At 36.0% G+C, this 17,496-nt stretch overlaps 1 protein-coding gene across 1 annotated transcript in view; it reads right to left on the bottom strand.

Moving 5' to 3' along the window:
• Nucleotides 1-17,496, bottom strand: part of AQR (aquarius intron-binding spliceosomal factor) — a 104,315-nt gene that overhangs the window by 33,377 nt on the left and 53,442 nt on the right. The window contains exons 19-25 of the mRNA XM_015066413.3: nt 14,098-14,265; nt 12,649-12,818; nt 9,036-9,277; nt 7,427-7,573; nt 6,536-6,605; nt 4,187-4,297; nt 1,376-1,485 (exon numbers count right to left, since the gene is read on the bottom strand). Of these exons, the coding sequence (XP_014921899.1) occupies nt 1,376-1,485; nt 4,187-4,297; nt 6,536-6,605; nt 7,427-7,573; nt 9,036-9,277; nt 12,649-12,818; nt 14,098-14,265 (1,018 nt within the window). The remainder of the gene's footprint in view (nt 1-1,375; nt 1,486-4,186; nt 4,298-6,535; nt 6,606-7,426; nt 7,574-9,035; nt 9,278-12,648; nt 12,819-14,097; nt 14,266-17,496) is intronic.

The raw sequence follows: 17,496 nt of genomic DNA, 5'->3' as shown, positions 1-17,496 counted from the left end.
GCATGATCACAGCTGATTATTAAAAGGGTGAATACCAAAAAGTTGTTTTGGAGTAGTGGAATTATGTATGACCACTCCTCCTCTATCTCACAAGGTTTGAAAATTTTTCTTTAGGCAAAATGATATTACTTTTACTATGAAATGATACTGTTTTTCCTTTTAATTATGAAAAAGGGAGAGAAATGAAAGAACATGCCCAATGCAGCAAGCACATACCTACTAACAGAGCCGGGGCTTGGCTTGTGCATCAGAAAGCAAAAACTATTATTTTCTTCGGAAAGTTGGTATTACCTGAAATCCTTTTTTAAGTTTTACTTCGGTTCTGTTCTAATATTCTTTAAAAAACTATAGACCCTACTGCAGTATAATTATAATACCACCTTTATGTTCACTGAATGCTGGATTATTACATTTTACAGTCTAGCCCACTTCTGTAAGTTTAATATGAGGAAATATCCATGGCAAGAATTCAGAGAAGTAACTTTGGCTAATCCAAAATTAAGAATCTAGAGCCCCAAATATAACTTAGTGTGTGTTGTTCTTTGCCCTATGACTTTTTAGAAGCTAACAAATGTTTGGTGAGCTCTGTAATACAAGAACTCAAAATAGATGCAACATAATAATTTAACACTCCTTTAGCTCTTTTGATGTCTATGATCAATTTAGTCAAAGGTCATGTTCAATAGCCAAAGGCTGTATTAAATATGTGCAGCTGTTTGTTATGACTATTGTCTGAAATCATGCTTTAAAAATGCATTTCAATATAAATGAAATGAGCTATTATAAACAAACTTTGAAGGGGAAATCTAAAATACTAACAGTAGGAGAAATTTCGATTTGTAAAATTTTAGTTACTTTGTAATATGTAATGTTAAACATAAAGTCTAGCTAAATGGCAATTAAGTACCTGTGATAATACTTAAAACCTCAAAGCTTATACTATCATTAATCTCCGATTGTGTTTCATTAAAGAACCAACTTCTTAATTGGTGCCTAAAATATATGCAAATTAAATGTCTGAATGAAATGTGAAAAGGAATCACGGAAACTTGTACAGTTTGAGTTGGCAACATTAAAAATGACCTCAATAAACAGAGAACAAATGGCAATCTGCAATTTTAAAAAGATGAATAAGATAACTCTCTTTACTGAAGTAACTGTACTCTTCAGGGAAAAAATGGCATAAACAAACAGAACTGGAGCTGAAGGAGATGATGATGTTTAGGTCAACTATAAGTAGTTATGCTAGAATCTTTCAGAATTAAGTTTGATTATTCATGGCTCTTGTCCCCTCACGTTTCTTCAATAAAGAAGAGGAAGGGAAGGCTAAAAATTGTTTTGTGTACCATTTCAAAACTCATCCCCATCTGCTCACCTGCTGAAATCCTTCTCTGTCTCCAGCTCTTCTTCTCCATGACCAAGACGCAGCAGGTGGCGCTCATCAATGTCTAGAGCCATGATCTTCTCAAACAACTGGTTCAAGGCCTGGAGAATAAAACAAAAAGGATGACAGTGAATTTTAATGAACTGTCAGCCTCCTTTAAAAGTAACAAAAACCAGGGGTGCCTGGGTGGCTCAGTCGGTTGAGCATCCGACTTCGGCTCAGGCCACGATCTCACAGCTCGTGCGTTCGAGCCCCGCGTCAGGCTCTGTGCTCACAGCTCGGATCCTGGAGCCTGCTTCAGATTCTGTGCCTCCCTCTCTCTCTGCCCCAACCAACTCACATTCTGTCTCTGTCTCTCTCAAAAATAAATAAACATTAAAAAAAATTATAAAAGTAACAAAAACCAACATTTAGAAGGACAGAAAAGAATGAACACTGCCTAGTCAGATAAGAATCAAATTCAAAACACAGAAGAAAACAAATCTTGTATTAGGTTACTTACAATGTAAACAAAATAGCATTTTTCTTGATTTCTGATATTGCTGCCTACACATACTTGGCCAAGTGAATGACTGAAAACCATAAAAACCATCTAACCACTAAATCTCTGCTTCCACTAATTTATGAAAGAAAGACAAACTATGGATCAGTTTCTATTCCCCCCAAATAGTAACAATTACTGAAATAATTAATAAACACACCAAGATTTCACTCCATGGAATACCCATGGGTTGTAGAAAACTGAAACATTTTTGCAGCTGGAAAAGGACTCTCAGGCAGTAAGTGTATAGAGAGAATATGTCAAGAGGACCACATAAGGGGAAGGTAAATTGCATCATTCAAATCTTCGGCCAGAGGTCTGAAGTTCTCTACACAACAATGAACAGAGCACTCATTAATTGCAAACTATGCTGATGGAGGCCATCTAGAAGCACTCCTTTCTACCTATAAAATAGTCGCGTTTAGGGTTCCCTCGAATCTTAGTATCAATTACCTGAACATCTACAGTTACAACGTTTTGTAGACAGGCAAGTTTCATAGTATGGAAAGATACATTAAGAAAGACATCATTTAAAACTCAGCCAAATGTCTTTCTTAATTTACCATCACTCTAACCCTACCCATAAGCCAACATCCAGTTTCATAATGTAAATACAGATATCTTTTGCTATCAAAACTCTAACAATTAGAGCTCAGATTGAAGAAATGAACACAAATTTTCAGAAAAAAATTCCCCAATATTCAAACTCTTGATGTTCTCCATCCAAAACCTGAGATCCAATGGATCAGACCACATAGCATTCATCACTGACTAGCCAAACTCAGAAACCACAAAGATTTAGAGAACAAAAAATACTATCACACTGCACTCAAAAAACCCTGCAAGATCTCATTATGAATTAAAGTAATACTGAAGAACTGCTTGCATTAAGTATGCAGATGAAGATCTGACAAATGAAAAGCAAGAAATCAACAACTGATATCAAGGATGATATGATTATCAAAGATCATTAGCAAACAATGAAGTCTTTGGCTACATCTATAAAACAACCTTCTCTATAATTGTACTATACAAGTCAATCATGAGTAGAAGAGTCTACAGAAAGTCATTATCAGGTTATGACAACACTTACTAAAAATACTGTTAAAACAACAACACATGAATTATTCTTTATTCATTCTGAGTCTGGAAAGAGGTAAGATTATTACAGACTAAATTTCATTAAATAGAAGAAAAACGGCATACATAATTTGTAATTAGATAATTTGTTTCTTTTATTAAGCTTCAGTCAGCTTTCTCCCCTGCACAATTTTAGTATACTGTACAATAATGTCACCATTACTTACAAACTTCAAAGATATAAAAACAAGTGAATGAATTGGATAGCATTAATTTTAAAAACCTATAGACTAAAAGTTGACAAATAATACAGTAAGTGACATTTAGCATTCTAAAAATCCAGTGCTTCTTTGTAGACCAACTCTTAAAGAAGTGGTCAACTGAAATCACCCTTTAGAGAACCATAAGTACCTTTAGAGGTTAGACTATACTGCACGTTTCATGATGTTCTGAGAGCTTCCTGTTACGTTTTACAGAAAAGCTAGTAAAGGCTAGGTGTCTTACTCATTTCTGTGACACTGAGATTTAAAAAAAAACTACCACAGCACACACATAGATGTAAAGATCATTTTTCAGACAGTATTTATGTGAAAAAAGTTTGTTTTTATTACATTAACAGTTTATAAATGCCTTATGTATTGAATCTACAACATAAAATAGTCCTTCCATGTAATACAGATATTTATATGTAGACTTCATAATGATATAAAACTTCATCTAGTGTTGATACATTTAAGCCTTAGTCTTTTGGTAATATTCATTCTACTAAAGGATGAAAAATGTTACCAGTAAGGGTTATTAACGCTTTTAATCTCAAAGTAAAAGCTTTAGCTTTGCATGGAAGACTGGGGGGAAGGGAGGCGTGTGGGGCAGAGGCAGCTTAATTTAATCCAAATGTTTGACCATATATCCAAGTATTCTTCTTAGCTTCCCACATTTTGACCCTCTTTATTAGAAATAAAAGATTGTTTTTATATTTTCCTCATATAATCTGGTCACGACCAGTAACAATCCAAGAGTTACTCAATAGGAAACACTATTTCAGTACTGTTGTCCCTATGATTGGGTTATCATACAAGTAGGAATCTCCATTGTGCCTTCATTCATCCCCCCACTCCTTCTTTACCTCCTCTACCATCCATCGTATCTATGCGTGTGCTCAGGGACACATACACACTTACCTGATTAGAATGAGTAACAATCAAAGTCCTCTGCTCTGGGAAATTATGGTAGATGTTGGATATGATCTGGACTGCCACATCTGTTTTTCCAGTACCTGGTGGACCCACAACCTAAACAGGAGATAAAAACACAGCAAACTACTAAGCTATCATATTGTTAGAAAACTGACATTCTAAAACTGAAAGAGAAATTTAAAAAACTGCCAGATGAGTTTAGTAACAGAATGGACAATAGAGTCAGTGAATCTGAAACAACAATAGAAATCACCCAACCTAAAAAATAAGCAAAAGAAAAGACTGAAAACAAATAAAGAAACAGACCCTCATGAATCTATGGCACAATACTAAAAGGTCTACATTTATGTCACTTAAGTCTTAGAATAAGAGTAAAAAATATATAGTACAGAAAAAATATATGAAGAAACAATGGCTGAAAACTTCTCAAATCTGGCAAAAGACCAAAATCTACAGACTCAGGAAGCTCAGCAAACTCCAAAGAGAATAATTCCGAAGAAATCCAAGCCCAGACACATCATAATTAAATAGCTGAAAACTGAAGAAAAATTCTTAATAGCAACCACAAAAAACTTATGTATTTATGTATAGCAAAAGGATGTTTCAAATGACTATGGGTTTTCTCTCACAAACTGCAGAAGCCAGAAGGAAGTGGAATAACATTTTGAAGAACTCCAGAATTCTATGTCCAAGTGAAAATATCTTTAAAGAATGAGGATGAAAGACATTCTCACATGAAGAAAAACAAAGATAATTCATTGCTAGCAGACCTGCTCTTAAAAGTGGTAAGAGTTTTTCAGACCGAAAGGAAGTGACATCAGAGAAAACTTAAAAATATCAGGAATGAAGGATAAACAGCAAATTTATAACAGCCTATTCATTTTTCTCTAGAGTTTTTAAAATATGTTTGCTTTTCTAACATTGCCTGACGGTATTTTCAACGTATGTACGTGTAATACACATAACAACTCTGACATAAAAGGGAAAAGGGAAAGGGACCTACATGGAGGTAAAGATCCTCTATTCAACTTAAGAGACAAAATACTGATTCTAAGTAGACTGTGAAAAACTAAGTATTTATATTGTAATTCTCTAGACCAGCCACTAAGAAAAATCTGTGTAAGAGATACAAAAGAATACAATAGATAAATTAAAACGAAACACTAAAACTATCTAACCCAAAAGAAAGTTAAAAAAAAAAAAAAAGAGGAAAAGGAACACAAAACAAAGGAAATAAAATAAATAATAAAGTGGTAGGTCTAAATCCAAACATATCAACTACTTTTAATGTAAATGGTCTAAACACACTGATTAAAACACAGAGACTATCAGAATGAAAAAAATAACATAGCCCAACTACATGCTGTTTACAAGAAACTCACTTCAAATATAATATGTAGGTTAGAAATAAAATATGAGAAAAGGTGTATCATGTGAACACTAATCAAAAAACTGAAGTTGCTATATTAATATCAAAGTATATTTCAGGACAAAAAAAAATTACCAGTGATTAAGAAAGACATTACATAAGAAGAAATGCATCAATTCACCAAGAAGATATGATAACCTTGAATGTATATGTACCTATCCATAGAGCTTTAAAAAACATGAAGCAAAAACTGAAAGAATTGAAAGGAGAAATGGATAAATATGTAATTGTAGTTGGAGACTTCAATAATTCTCTTTCAGTAATCAACAGAAATAGTAGGTGGAATATCAGTAAGTACAGAGAAATACTGAATCAAATGAATCTGACATATATAGGACACTGCCCCCCAAAACAATAGAATAAACACTCATTTCAAGTGCACATGAAATATTCACCAAGACAGATCATATCCTGGGCCACAAAACAAACGTGGGCAAATTAAAAAAACAAAAAATAGAAATCACACAACATATTTTCTCTGACCATAAAGGACTCAGAACAGAAATTAGTAAGTGGAACATAACAGGAAAATCTCTAAATACTTGGAAATTAAAGATAGTTTTAAATCAGTTGTCAGTAGGCTTCTTCTGTAAAGGGCCAGCAGGTAAACATTTCAGGCTTTGTAGGCCATACAATCTCTGCTGCAAGTATTTAAACTCTGCCGTTACAGCACAAAGCTGGACAGAAGCAATACGTAACCAAACAGGCATAGCTATATTCCAATAAAACTTTATTTATGAACACTGAAATAAGTAGGAGGCAAAATGTCCATATGCAAACAATGCCACAATTACTTATGAACACTTAAATTCAGTTGTGTTTTTGTGCTTCAAATACACTCTACACATTTGATGCTTATCTTATCCGAATCCACGTAAAAACATGTGGAACAATGCCTTTCTTACCATAGTTAGCCCAGGCTGCATTCCAGCACGGATGGCCTCTATCTGTGTGTGAGTGAACTGAATTGTATTACTACAAATAAGAGTAAATAAAAAGTTGGTTAAAAATACAGATGAACAACATTTAGTAAAAATTAGACAATAACCAGAAGTCCAAACGTCTGCTCTATATATGCCCCTGTTCTCCCAATCCCTTCTTTTCCTCACCCCAGCCCTTCAAGTGAGTGAGTGTGTGTGTTGGAGGGGGGTATTGTGGGTAGGTGGGTGTGCATGTATGTGGTAAAGAAAAAAAAAATAACAGATCTACTCTCTTAACAAATTTTAACTGCATACTACAGTATCATTAACCACAAGCACAATGTTGGATAGCAAATCTCGTACTTTTACATCTTACATGACTGAACCAGTCTCTTCTAAATGATTTCCTTCACTCCTACCCCTCTACAGACCAACTAAAACTGAGTGAATCTTACAGAAAGAAAAGACTACAGTTATTTTTCAATACACTTAGCCCAACCAATATCTCACTTGGAATGTCAAAGTTCCAATTCCCAATGTAATACCAAATATAATGCCAGTTTAATAGTCATGGCAAACATGCATAAGGGTAGCTGCTACATATAGCACATGCTCATGAAGTAAGAACGCTGTGCTCAAATTAAGGTAGCCCTCTAACACTTATTGTTCATAGGACCTGAAAATGTTTCTTTTGGAAATATGACTACAGAACGGCCAAAAATGTCTGAGCTATCTAGCTGACAGAATACAAGGAAAGAGGGTCCAGAAACCTAAGTTTCCTGGGATTTTTAAAGGATAAGTAAACTTTTAAACATTATTAATACAAAACAGCAAACTATTATTCATTATTACAATTAACATAGATAGTAAAATTACCGTTTGGGTTGGTTATAAGGATAAGGGCCCCTATTGGGAATGACATGAGGTTCAACAATTAAGGTTTTTGCCTCTTCGGAGTCTTCATCTTCACCATCTGTATCTTTCCTTTTCTTTCCTTTTCCACTCCTTACTGGAAAGGTTATCCTACAAGACCAAAATGTTTGTTCATTTTTACAATTAACAATTTACCAAGCACCTACCTTGTGCATGACACTGTATGGAGGATAATCAGATCAGAAAGAAACACTTATGGCTTAACGGAACTCACTATCTGTACACACATTCTGAAAAGAGCAGACATACAAGCACTAAAATGTGTGTTCATGGAGTTCAGATAAGAAAAAGCCGGCTGATCAAGGGAGAATCAAAGAAGCAGCATTTACATACTTATGTCCATGCACTGTAAGTGCTTTACACATTGTCCCTCCTTAAATCAGAAAAGGCTTCATGGGAGGGATGGCGTCAAAGATGAGTTTCAAAGAGCTTAGACATATAAACATGGGAGAGAAGCTAGTCTAGGAAGAAGTAAGACTATATACAGGTTTAAGTACCAGTGGCCAGTTTTGCCAGAATGGATACAATAGAGAAAACTAGACAGACAAGTTGGAGCCCTGTTATAACACTGTGGAATATCAAGCCTTTAAGGCAGATATACCAGTAAGAGTTAATACTTTCAATCTCAAAGTAAAAGCTTTAGCTTTCCATGGAAGACTGGGGGTGGAGAGGGGCATGCGGGGCAGAGTTCTTAGCTTGGGGTCAGGGATACCTCAGGAGGTGACTCTCCCTAAGCACCTGGGGAAATCAACAAATACCTTAAAATTAAACTAAAAAAACTAATTCTCTGTGTGCACCTTTTCCACACAAGAGAATTCAGGGAAGAGTGAGGAGTTGCATCAGGTTCTTTGTTCCATTTCTAGTCACAATTTAAAACCAAAGCCCCTTTAACATTACATATAACTATATTGTGAATATTTAAATTTTGTGAGTAAGAAAGCTTAAAAGAAAAACAATTTTTCCCTAAAAAAACAAAAGAAAGTTCAATATCCCATGGGTATGTCCATTAATTAGGAAACATACCAGATTATGCATAATTTGCAAAGACATATTTTTTTTACTGTTTGTTTATTTTGAGAGAGAGTGGGAGAGAAAAAGAGGGAACATACTAGCGTGAGTAGGGGAGAATCAGAGAGAGAATCCAAAGCAGGCTCTGCACTGTCAGCACAGATCCTGATGCAGGGCTCCATCTCACGAACTGTGAGATCATGACCTAAGCTGAAATCAAGAGCCACACGCCCAACTGACTGAGCCACCCAGGCACCCCATGTTTCTTCAGTCAAATGTTATAAATATGTTTATACAATACTCTTCAGACAACAAGCATTTACTGATCCCTTACTAGATGTGAGGCTACTTTTATTATGGGCTTAAAATAGTTGCTGTACTAAGAATGAGAAACAAGTCAAATAAAATAAATGTATCCCTGTCACTACATGGTGAAGGTAGAGTGCCCAAACAAAATCAAGACAGTCAAAACGTTAGCTGCAGTCTGATGGCCTGAGGTTGGCTACCGAAAGCCTGAAAGGAATATATCCAGTGCTGACATTACCTGAAAGGCGGGATCTGCAGAGCTGGGTCATCCACCGTTACTTTGACATTATGACCAGGAAAGCTGCTTTTTAAATGGTCAATGGAAAGAAACGTATCATTGAAATCAAGAGTGGCAATCTGATTGGGCATTTTTGAATAATGTGCACTACTTGGATCCCCATAACCTAAAATGATGTCATGCAGCCAGTCAGGTACCACGCAATCAGTATTCATCAGGTTCCGAATGGTCTCCAGCACAGCCTGTCAGTGAAAGGAGAGAAAAGAGTTGTGTCAAGAAGACATCCCAAACATTTGCACTTCAGTGGAATGCAGAGCCGGCTGCACTAATCCAGAATTCCCGAGTGTTTCAAGGCAAGAAGCTATTTTCTGCTGACAGGTGCTTGGCTAGACTGAATCAACAGCTATATTTTCAGCTGATACCATACACTGAGTTAAACAAAAGACCAAACTTAGCAAGAACAGTTTATCCGTTAGGAGTTCATTTAGACAGAATGTCATAAATGAGTTTACCACTTGACTCCTGCTGGACATAATGAAAATCTGATCAAGACTATACAACAGCAAGAAAACATTATAGAACAAACACTTAAAGCGGACGCTTCCTCTTGGAAACTCCTGGAGCTTTCTCCTCTTTATATTCCATAGTTCCTCAGTGCTAAGACAACACACAACCAGAAGCATATCAACATATGCCTCAATTGTGAAACATACCATAATTTAAATATATTAAAATTAACACTGTTAGAAGAAATAAAAAGTAAAGCAGACAAATGGCAAAAATGAAATGTCAAAATTTCAAAATGGAAGAAACATTCTACAATAAAAAGTCATTATAGTAGTTAACATATACATGGTCAAGGCAAACTCTTAGACTTTCCAATAATTATTTTGACACAGCGATCTATCTCACGTATGAAAGTCAGAAGGCTAGGCTATTAATTTCAAGGAATAAAATAACCAAACCAACCATTTTTATATCATAAATGCTAAATACTCCAACAGGATAACAAAGTAACAGGATGGCATACGTTAATCACACTCGCATCACATCACCTTGTTTTATTTTCTTGTACTAATCACTACCTGAAATTCTCTTTTCATGTATGTAGTTATCTGTTTGTCATCTAATTCCCACTAGAAATATCATTTCCATGAGAGCAGGGATCTAGGAAATTTGACCATGAGATGGGTAAAAACACTGGATGGACAGATGAATGAGTATGTTCACATAATGATGGACAAAATCAGAGCTCTACTCTCTAAGAAAATTAGTTTTAGTAGGGAGATAAAATATGTTCTTAGCAATGACACAACACAGCAGAATATGGCAAATGGTAAAGAATATTACAAAATACAATGGGAACACAGTTCCGATTAGGTGAGAGATGCATGGAGGGGAGACTTTTGACCTTAGGCAAGGTTTCATGGAGGAAGGTGGCATTTCAATTTAGCTCAAAGGATCTGTGAAGGAGCTTTGGTTTATTTCATCATTAATGGAAAGTCACAGAAATGTTCTGAGAAGCAGAGTGAAATGGTCAGCGGAAGCACATGAAAAACAGGTGACTGACGAGGAGAACAAAGGTAGGGCAGAGTAAGCTATGTAGTGCAACTATTTAGGCAAGAAATAAAATATCCAGGTCAGAACAGGCTGTATGGACTGGAAAAGAGAGAAGGAAATAAGGGATGCTGCCCAGGTATATAACAAAACACCTAACACACCAAAAGAGCATTCGTCCTTTCCCAAACACAGGTTGAGTTAATCACTGCCCATTTCTTGGATAGGAACCTGAATGCCTTTTGATCTTCCATGTTACTTTCTCGTTGTTGTTGAAGTTTATTTTTATTTTTTTTAGTAATCTCTACACTCAATGTGGGGCTCAAACTCACGACCCTGAGATCAAGAGTCACGTGCTCTTTCAACTGAGCCAGGCAGGCGCTACTTCCATGGCACTTTTACCTGCATCCTTCTTATGACTTTTGGTACCTTTAAACACTTCAACTTAGTTATCTGTTTGTATTTTTAACTTCCCTTATTGGTAATCTAAACTCTCTAAAAGTATAAGCTGTGTCTTACTCATCTTTACTGACTCCATATAACTCAGGACAATGCCAGACACACAGTGGGCATTAAATAAACCGGTCAAATGAATGAACACAAGGAACTTTTTTTCATTTTTAGTAGAGTGACTGAAATCTGGTCATTACTGAGAAACAGAGACCCTGCCCTCATAGACCTTCATTCTAATGGTGAAGTCAGATAAATAACAAATATATAACCAGCAGGTATAATAAAAGCTGTGAGGAAAGATACAGATAATTGGATTAAGACTGATGAGAAGGGGGGATGCCACTTTCGGTGGGGGTTTCCCGAAAAAGCTCCCTCAGGAGGTAACATCTAAGCAGAGCTGCCCACACAAAGTGAGGGAGCGAAGCACGTAAATCCCTGGGAGGAAGACTGTGTTGGTAGAGGGAACACCATGTAAAAAAGGTATGGGTTATTGAAGAATAGCAAAAAGGTCAGTGAGGCTGGCATGGACTGAATCAGAGATAGGTGTTAGAAAATGATGTTGGGAGAGGTGGCCAGAGGACAGATAATGAAGGGGCCTCTTGGATTATGGCGGTAACTTTCTACTGTGATGGCAAACCATTAAAAAGAGCTGAACAGGGGTACCAGGGCATAATTTGCATTCGGTCGCTATGTGGAGAATAGCGTAAGGGGAGGGGCGGTCAAGAATGGAAGCAGGGATGTGAGAGATGAAGGTATCTTCGACGTGGCATCAGTGGAGGTGGTGAGCTAATCAAACTGACTGATGGACTGGATGTGCAGCGGGAGACAAAAAGAAATCAAGAGTACTTCCACTGTTTCGTCTTCAACAACAGGGCTAAATGGAGAATAGATTCCTTCATATGTGAGGTTTTCTTTTTATAATCATAAGAAAAGGAAAAAAAAAGATGATAAAGCGATAACATAGAAGCACTGTTTTGGGGGAGAGAATGAAGAAAGGCACTTGTGCCGAAGCTAGCATTACCAAATGCTAAAAATCGCTCAATGTTAATGTTTTGTAATACACTTTCCAGTAATAAAGAATCTTCTTTTATCAAAACTCCTTGTCTCCATTAAGTTATGAAAGTAAAAGTCTCCAGCCCCTAAACCTTTCTTTTCCTGCTAATGAGTAAACAATGAACATGTTTTATCACAGCAATTCAGAGCCCTGAGGTATCACACCTGTATTTGTAAAGTGATTTGGAAGTACACTTACTTTTGATTTAAAAAAGAGCTCCCAGTAAATACATAAACAAGCAGTTTCTTTACCTCATACTGGCCATACTGAGTATCTAATATACCAACAGCAAGGAAGGAGTCTGACCTGGCTTAATTTATATTTTAAGTTTCTACACTCATCAAAAGACAACATAGATTTAGTAAATAAATTTTCTTAAGTTTTTATATTTAGTCTATAGGGATAAATTTAAAAGAATTGTTTAGAATCAAAAGCAGTTGATCATTTTCTTAACGAATCATTTTTACCTCATATCTATGTATTTACATTTTAGAAGTTATTCAAATTAAACATAGTACTACTTTTAGTTACACACAGCTTAAAAATTACCTTAAAGTTATTTTCCTTTGGCTTTCTCCTCATTATGATATTGAAAGTTTCGTACACATCTTCTGCTCCATTTTGTATAGTATTGGTCATATCTTGTTGATACTGGTTTGGATCCAAAAACACTCTAAATGTCCTTGACTCTCCTCTAAGATTGGGTCTTGGCTCAGGTCCTAGACATTTTGAAAAGATTTGGTAAACGAAATACACACTTTTCAAGTATCAAAATAAGTCAGCAGTATTCCTTTTCTAGAAATGATGAGTAAACTGTCCAGAGTTAACTCCAGTCATTCCCCTGAGTAGATGCTACGAAGCTGAAAATATTTCCTCCTTTCCTTAAATTCTTGCTATTTCTTTTCCCAGAATAGTCACGTAATGTTTATGATGCAATGCCACGGACTGCAGTTATCTATGTCCTCAAACAAAATAAGAGCCTTAGAAGTCAAACAACTTTGTCAGTCACTCATAGCTCCTACCACCGCCTTACTTGGCTGATCACTTTTGTCATCCACATACCATTCCTAGTATCACCAGTGTGAAAGGAAATTTCCTTTCTTTTTGTCTTAGACCTCTAACTCCGGTCCCGATATGTGGCCTTATGTTTATTCCACCTTTCCCATTTTCTTTTATTCTAGTAATAAGATTAGTTTAATTATCAGCACTTTTGAGCAATGGTGCAATCTTAAAATCACAGGTGGTAGAGGTTAATTCTAGTTCTGAGAGAAGTTTAGTAAACAAATTGTAAAGTAAGCACTGGACACAGATGCATATATAATCTAACAGCTGTACCAAGTCAAGACAACATAAGAAAGAATTTCAAAGAAAAATCAATGATAATCAATGAGAGAATTTCAAAGAAAAATCAATCTAAGAAATCAAAGAGCTGACTAACCCTGTAAGATGGTATTTCTAAATGGGTAATGTCTGCATCTTAGGTATGACAATTCCTTAGACAAGGCAGTTCTGTTTAGATGTTTAGCATCCCGAGCCCCCATCTGTCAAATGCCAATAGCTCACCCTCCCCAACCCTACCCCGGTCATATGACAATATAAATAGCACCATACATTTCAAAATACAGGGTAGTATTAATCCCAACTGAGAGCCACTGCTACAATGAATCAAAAAAATAAAACTTAAAACACTAGGCAAATATGTCATAAGAGGTGTTTAGAGGTTTTAAAAAGCAATATTGCAAAGTATTACAAAAATTTAAATAAAGGTAACTTCAAAAGATCCTGTCCTTTCCAATATCTAATAAAAAGTTTAGAAACCATATTATTATTTCTAAAACTGGGTAGTAGGTAACTTACACATATTTTATACATAATCCTTTTGTGATGACTTATTGTGTAAAACAACTAAAAAATATTACTTAAGATGCAAAAAGGAAAAAAGGTGAAGAATTTTATCATTATGTATACACTCTCTTTTAAAAATATAGATCACCATACCGTCTTCAATGACACGCCCTTTATCATCTAGCATGCCCTGGATTTCACAGCCTCTGACATAAACCAGGCCAATCTGCTCAATAAAAGGTCTCCTCCGGTCAAACTTGGTACCATACGGTTTTGTGGGACGCACGGTAATTAAAAAACAGACATCATGCTTACGAAGACCTGGTAAAACATAAAGATGCTTTCACTTACTAGAATGTTCTTGTTTTCAGTCTTTTGTTGGCAAATTCTCATCCTCTTATCTTTGCAATAGAGATATAAGAAACATTTAAAATACCAGATGCGATCGATGATTATATTTGCATTATAATATAATTACGGGTTTTTTCCTATCATCTTTAATACTCAATGTCTGACAGCAATAATTAAATGAAAATTTCTCTTTATATTAAAATTAGAAACTTTTATGCCATGAATACGTTACCGAATAAGCCCTCCAAGTCATGTTACAGCTCCAAAACTGGATGCTCGTCATCATTCTTATTTTTAACATTCTTAAAATATGGCTGGCATATAGTCCATCTATGTCATATTCAGCAGGTTTCTAACATCGGTTTAAACTATCCATCACTGCCATTCCAACAACAGTTTAACTGCACTCCCCGAAAGAGGTCAATTCAAGAATAATTTAACAAGGCACAAAAGCATTGTTTATAGATACCATCCTGAGAACATGTTGAATATATAGTTTCGTTTGGCAAATACTTAACATTTTTAAAGGTAAATGTCAAGAAATAGGAAACTTGTGCCAAAGTCCGTAGCTTCTTAATCATTACATCAAATACTAGACTCAACTGGATCCCCCGCTCTATTAAAAGTAGACACATGGGAACACAAGGGATGCAAAATTAGATCTCATATCACGTAATGTCACACTACTTATGTGATGTGGTGTGAAATGAAAGAATCTTCATTTCTTTCCTGATTCGTTCTGTTAGCCAATGTAGGACGTAAATGCAAACTTAAATGGTCTGCTTGCTTATAATCTTGCTAATAAGATCTACAACTAAATCAAATCAGCAATTTCAGTCAGTGTGTGGTTAACAGTACTGGGACCATTCTGGTTTGTTTTAATATGGAGTGGGGTTTACGTGTGCTAGAAACAATTCTGATTCTGATAATAACTGCTTATTTCCCAACAAATTCTATGTAAAGAAGCAGGAGAAGTGATGAGAAGGGGAACTATTCTACTATCTGAGTTGTACTGCCTTTAGGATTTCTGATCTGCACAACTCATTACAACTTCTAAGTCTTAGAGTCAAAGTGGCACTGAGAAGTAATTAGGTCCGGGGCACCTGGGTGGCTCAGTCGGTTGAGCTTCTGACTTTGGCTCAGGTCATGATCTCATGGCTCTTGAGTTTGAGCCCGGTGTCGGGCTCTATGATGACAGCTTGGAGCCTGGGAGCCTGCTTCGGATTCTGTGTCTCCCTCTCTCTCTGCCCCTAACCCACTTGCATTCTGTCTCTGTCTCTCTCAAAAATAAACTAAGATTAAAAAAAAAAAATTAAAAAACAAAAAGAAGTAATTAGGTTCCCACCAATGTCACTTTTTGGCACCACTGATGGATGACCGCCTATTCCCTGCTAAAGCAGATCATTTTACTGTGGGACATCTCATATCTACATAAAAAACAAACAAACAAACAAAAAACAACTTAGATAACAGCTCAACTATCTTTCTCCTTCAACCATCTTTATGTATCTACTCCGTCCTGGCTGTGCCCTCTAGAGCAGAATCCAGCATTACTGTTTCATAATTCAGTTTCCTTAATTTTAAATGGGGTATTTAAGGGCCTGAGCTTCATACCTTTTTGAAGGAACAAGAAGAATGCTGTATACATTCAACTTAAACTCTTCAAAACTAGCCTGTTCCTACAGGACAATATTCATTAGTACTTATAGAACTCCCCTCTGATTTTCTGCCTCCATTTTCTATTTAGTTAATCCACCTGTGATCAACACAGGGCCTGAATTTTGGCTCTGGCCTCCCAGGAAACACTTTTCTCCCCACCATGCCCCATAATAGGAAAATGAATATACTGTTCTATAGTACCCTACTGTTCCCTATCTTGTTCATCAAAATTGACCCATTAGATTTCTCATTCCATCAGAGGCCTGTGTTTAAAAGAATGAAAGAGGAAAAAAAAAGACTATTTAACGTCCTTCTGATAGAAGCCTCCAAAGTAATAAAGGAAAGGAGTTTAGGTAACTGTGTAAAACAGTGTTTATTTTAATACCTCCTTAAGTGTCAAAGGTATTAAGGATAAAACCTTCTCCAGCAACTTAATGCCTTTCTTAAGGTTCAGCAACAATAAAGGTGTACATTATTCTAGATGTGTGATGCACTAGATTAGATTGGAACTCTTTTGAAGGATACAGGAGTCACAAAAACAACCTGTTACAACTATACCCACTACAGTGGCCATCTGTTAAGCATCTGGCCAGCTTTGCTGCTGAATTCCTTCAGAATTGCTGGATAAACATATCATATAGTCCCTAAGGTTATAAACAGCTATGTTGGGAGTAGTAATTTCTGAAAACTGATCCATTAAGGGACTATCCTTTTCCTTCTGGCATGCCAAGAAGGTGGATGGAGATGAAATCTGCCAGCTACTGTTTCTCACAACAGGACAGCAAGCAAGAGCTCTCATAGACAGCTGGGGGAAAAACATAAAAGTGCCACTTAAAAATTAGTTCACGTGCCATTTCTGGTACAGGTGTTATCAATGTTTTAACTCTTTATTTGGCTTACTAACTATGAACATATTTGCCTCTACATAAAATTCACAGTGACACGGAACTCCTGTCCCTAAAATCTTGCCTAGGAAAGAGCAGGGGAAATAAGTCATTCAATTTCTCTGCATCTATTATCTATCCTTGAATACATTTAATACCACTAATTCTTTATCTGACTTCCTCCCTTTGATGCAAATAAAGCATTATTTCTCTCTGAGTTGTTTTCCCAGATCCCCTTAGAACTGCTTTTGAGTTTGTCTAATTTTGATATTGTGTCTTTATTTTCCACCAACCATATGCATCCCTATTCTCTTCACTCTGGCTGCTTTATCTCTTAAAAATACCAATTTTCCATAATAACTCTGCATGTGTACCAGTTATACATGGGCTGCCCCCCCTTCTTTAGCAAACAGTAATATTTTAATTCTTTTTATACCAATCCTACAAATTCATAAATATCATCTTACTATATGTGACATTTAAAGAGCTCTCATCTCAGCTTCGCAAACAGCAATTTTCAAAATACTGTGATATGCATGCTCTTTTATGCTTTTTATTAAAGTATTGAGACATTTAATGATTCTTATATGATCCTTGTTATTTTTACTACTAATGAATATAAAGACAATGTTTAGAAGGGTAATGTTTAGTACAAGTG

This window comes from Acinonyx jubatus, chromosome B3 (assembly GCF_027475565.1).
Source record: "Acinonyx jubatus isolate Ajub_Pintada_27869175 chromosome B3, VMU_Ajub_asm_v1.0, whole genome shotgun sequence".
Classification (NCBI taxonomy): Eukaryota; Metazoa; Chordata; class Mammalia; order Carnivora; family Felidae; genus Acinonyx; species Acinonyx jubatus.
This window is presented reverse-complemented; position numbering and strand designations above follow the sequence as displayed.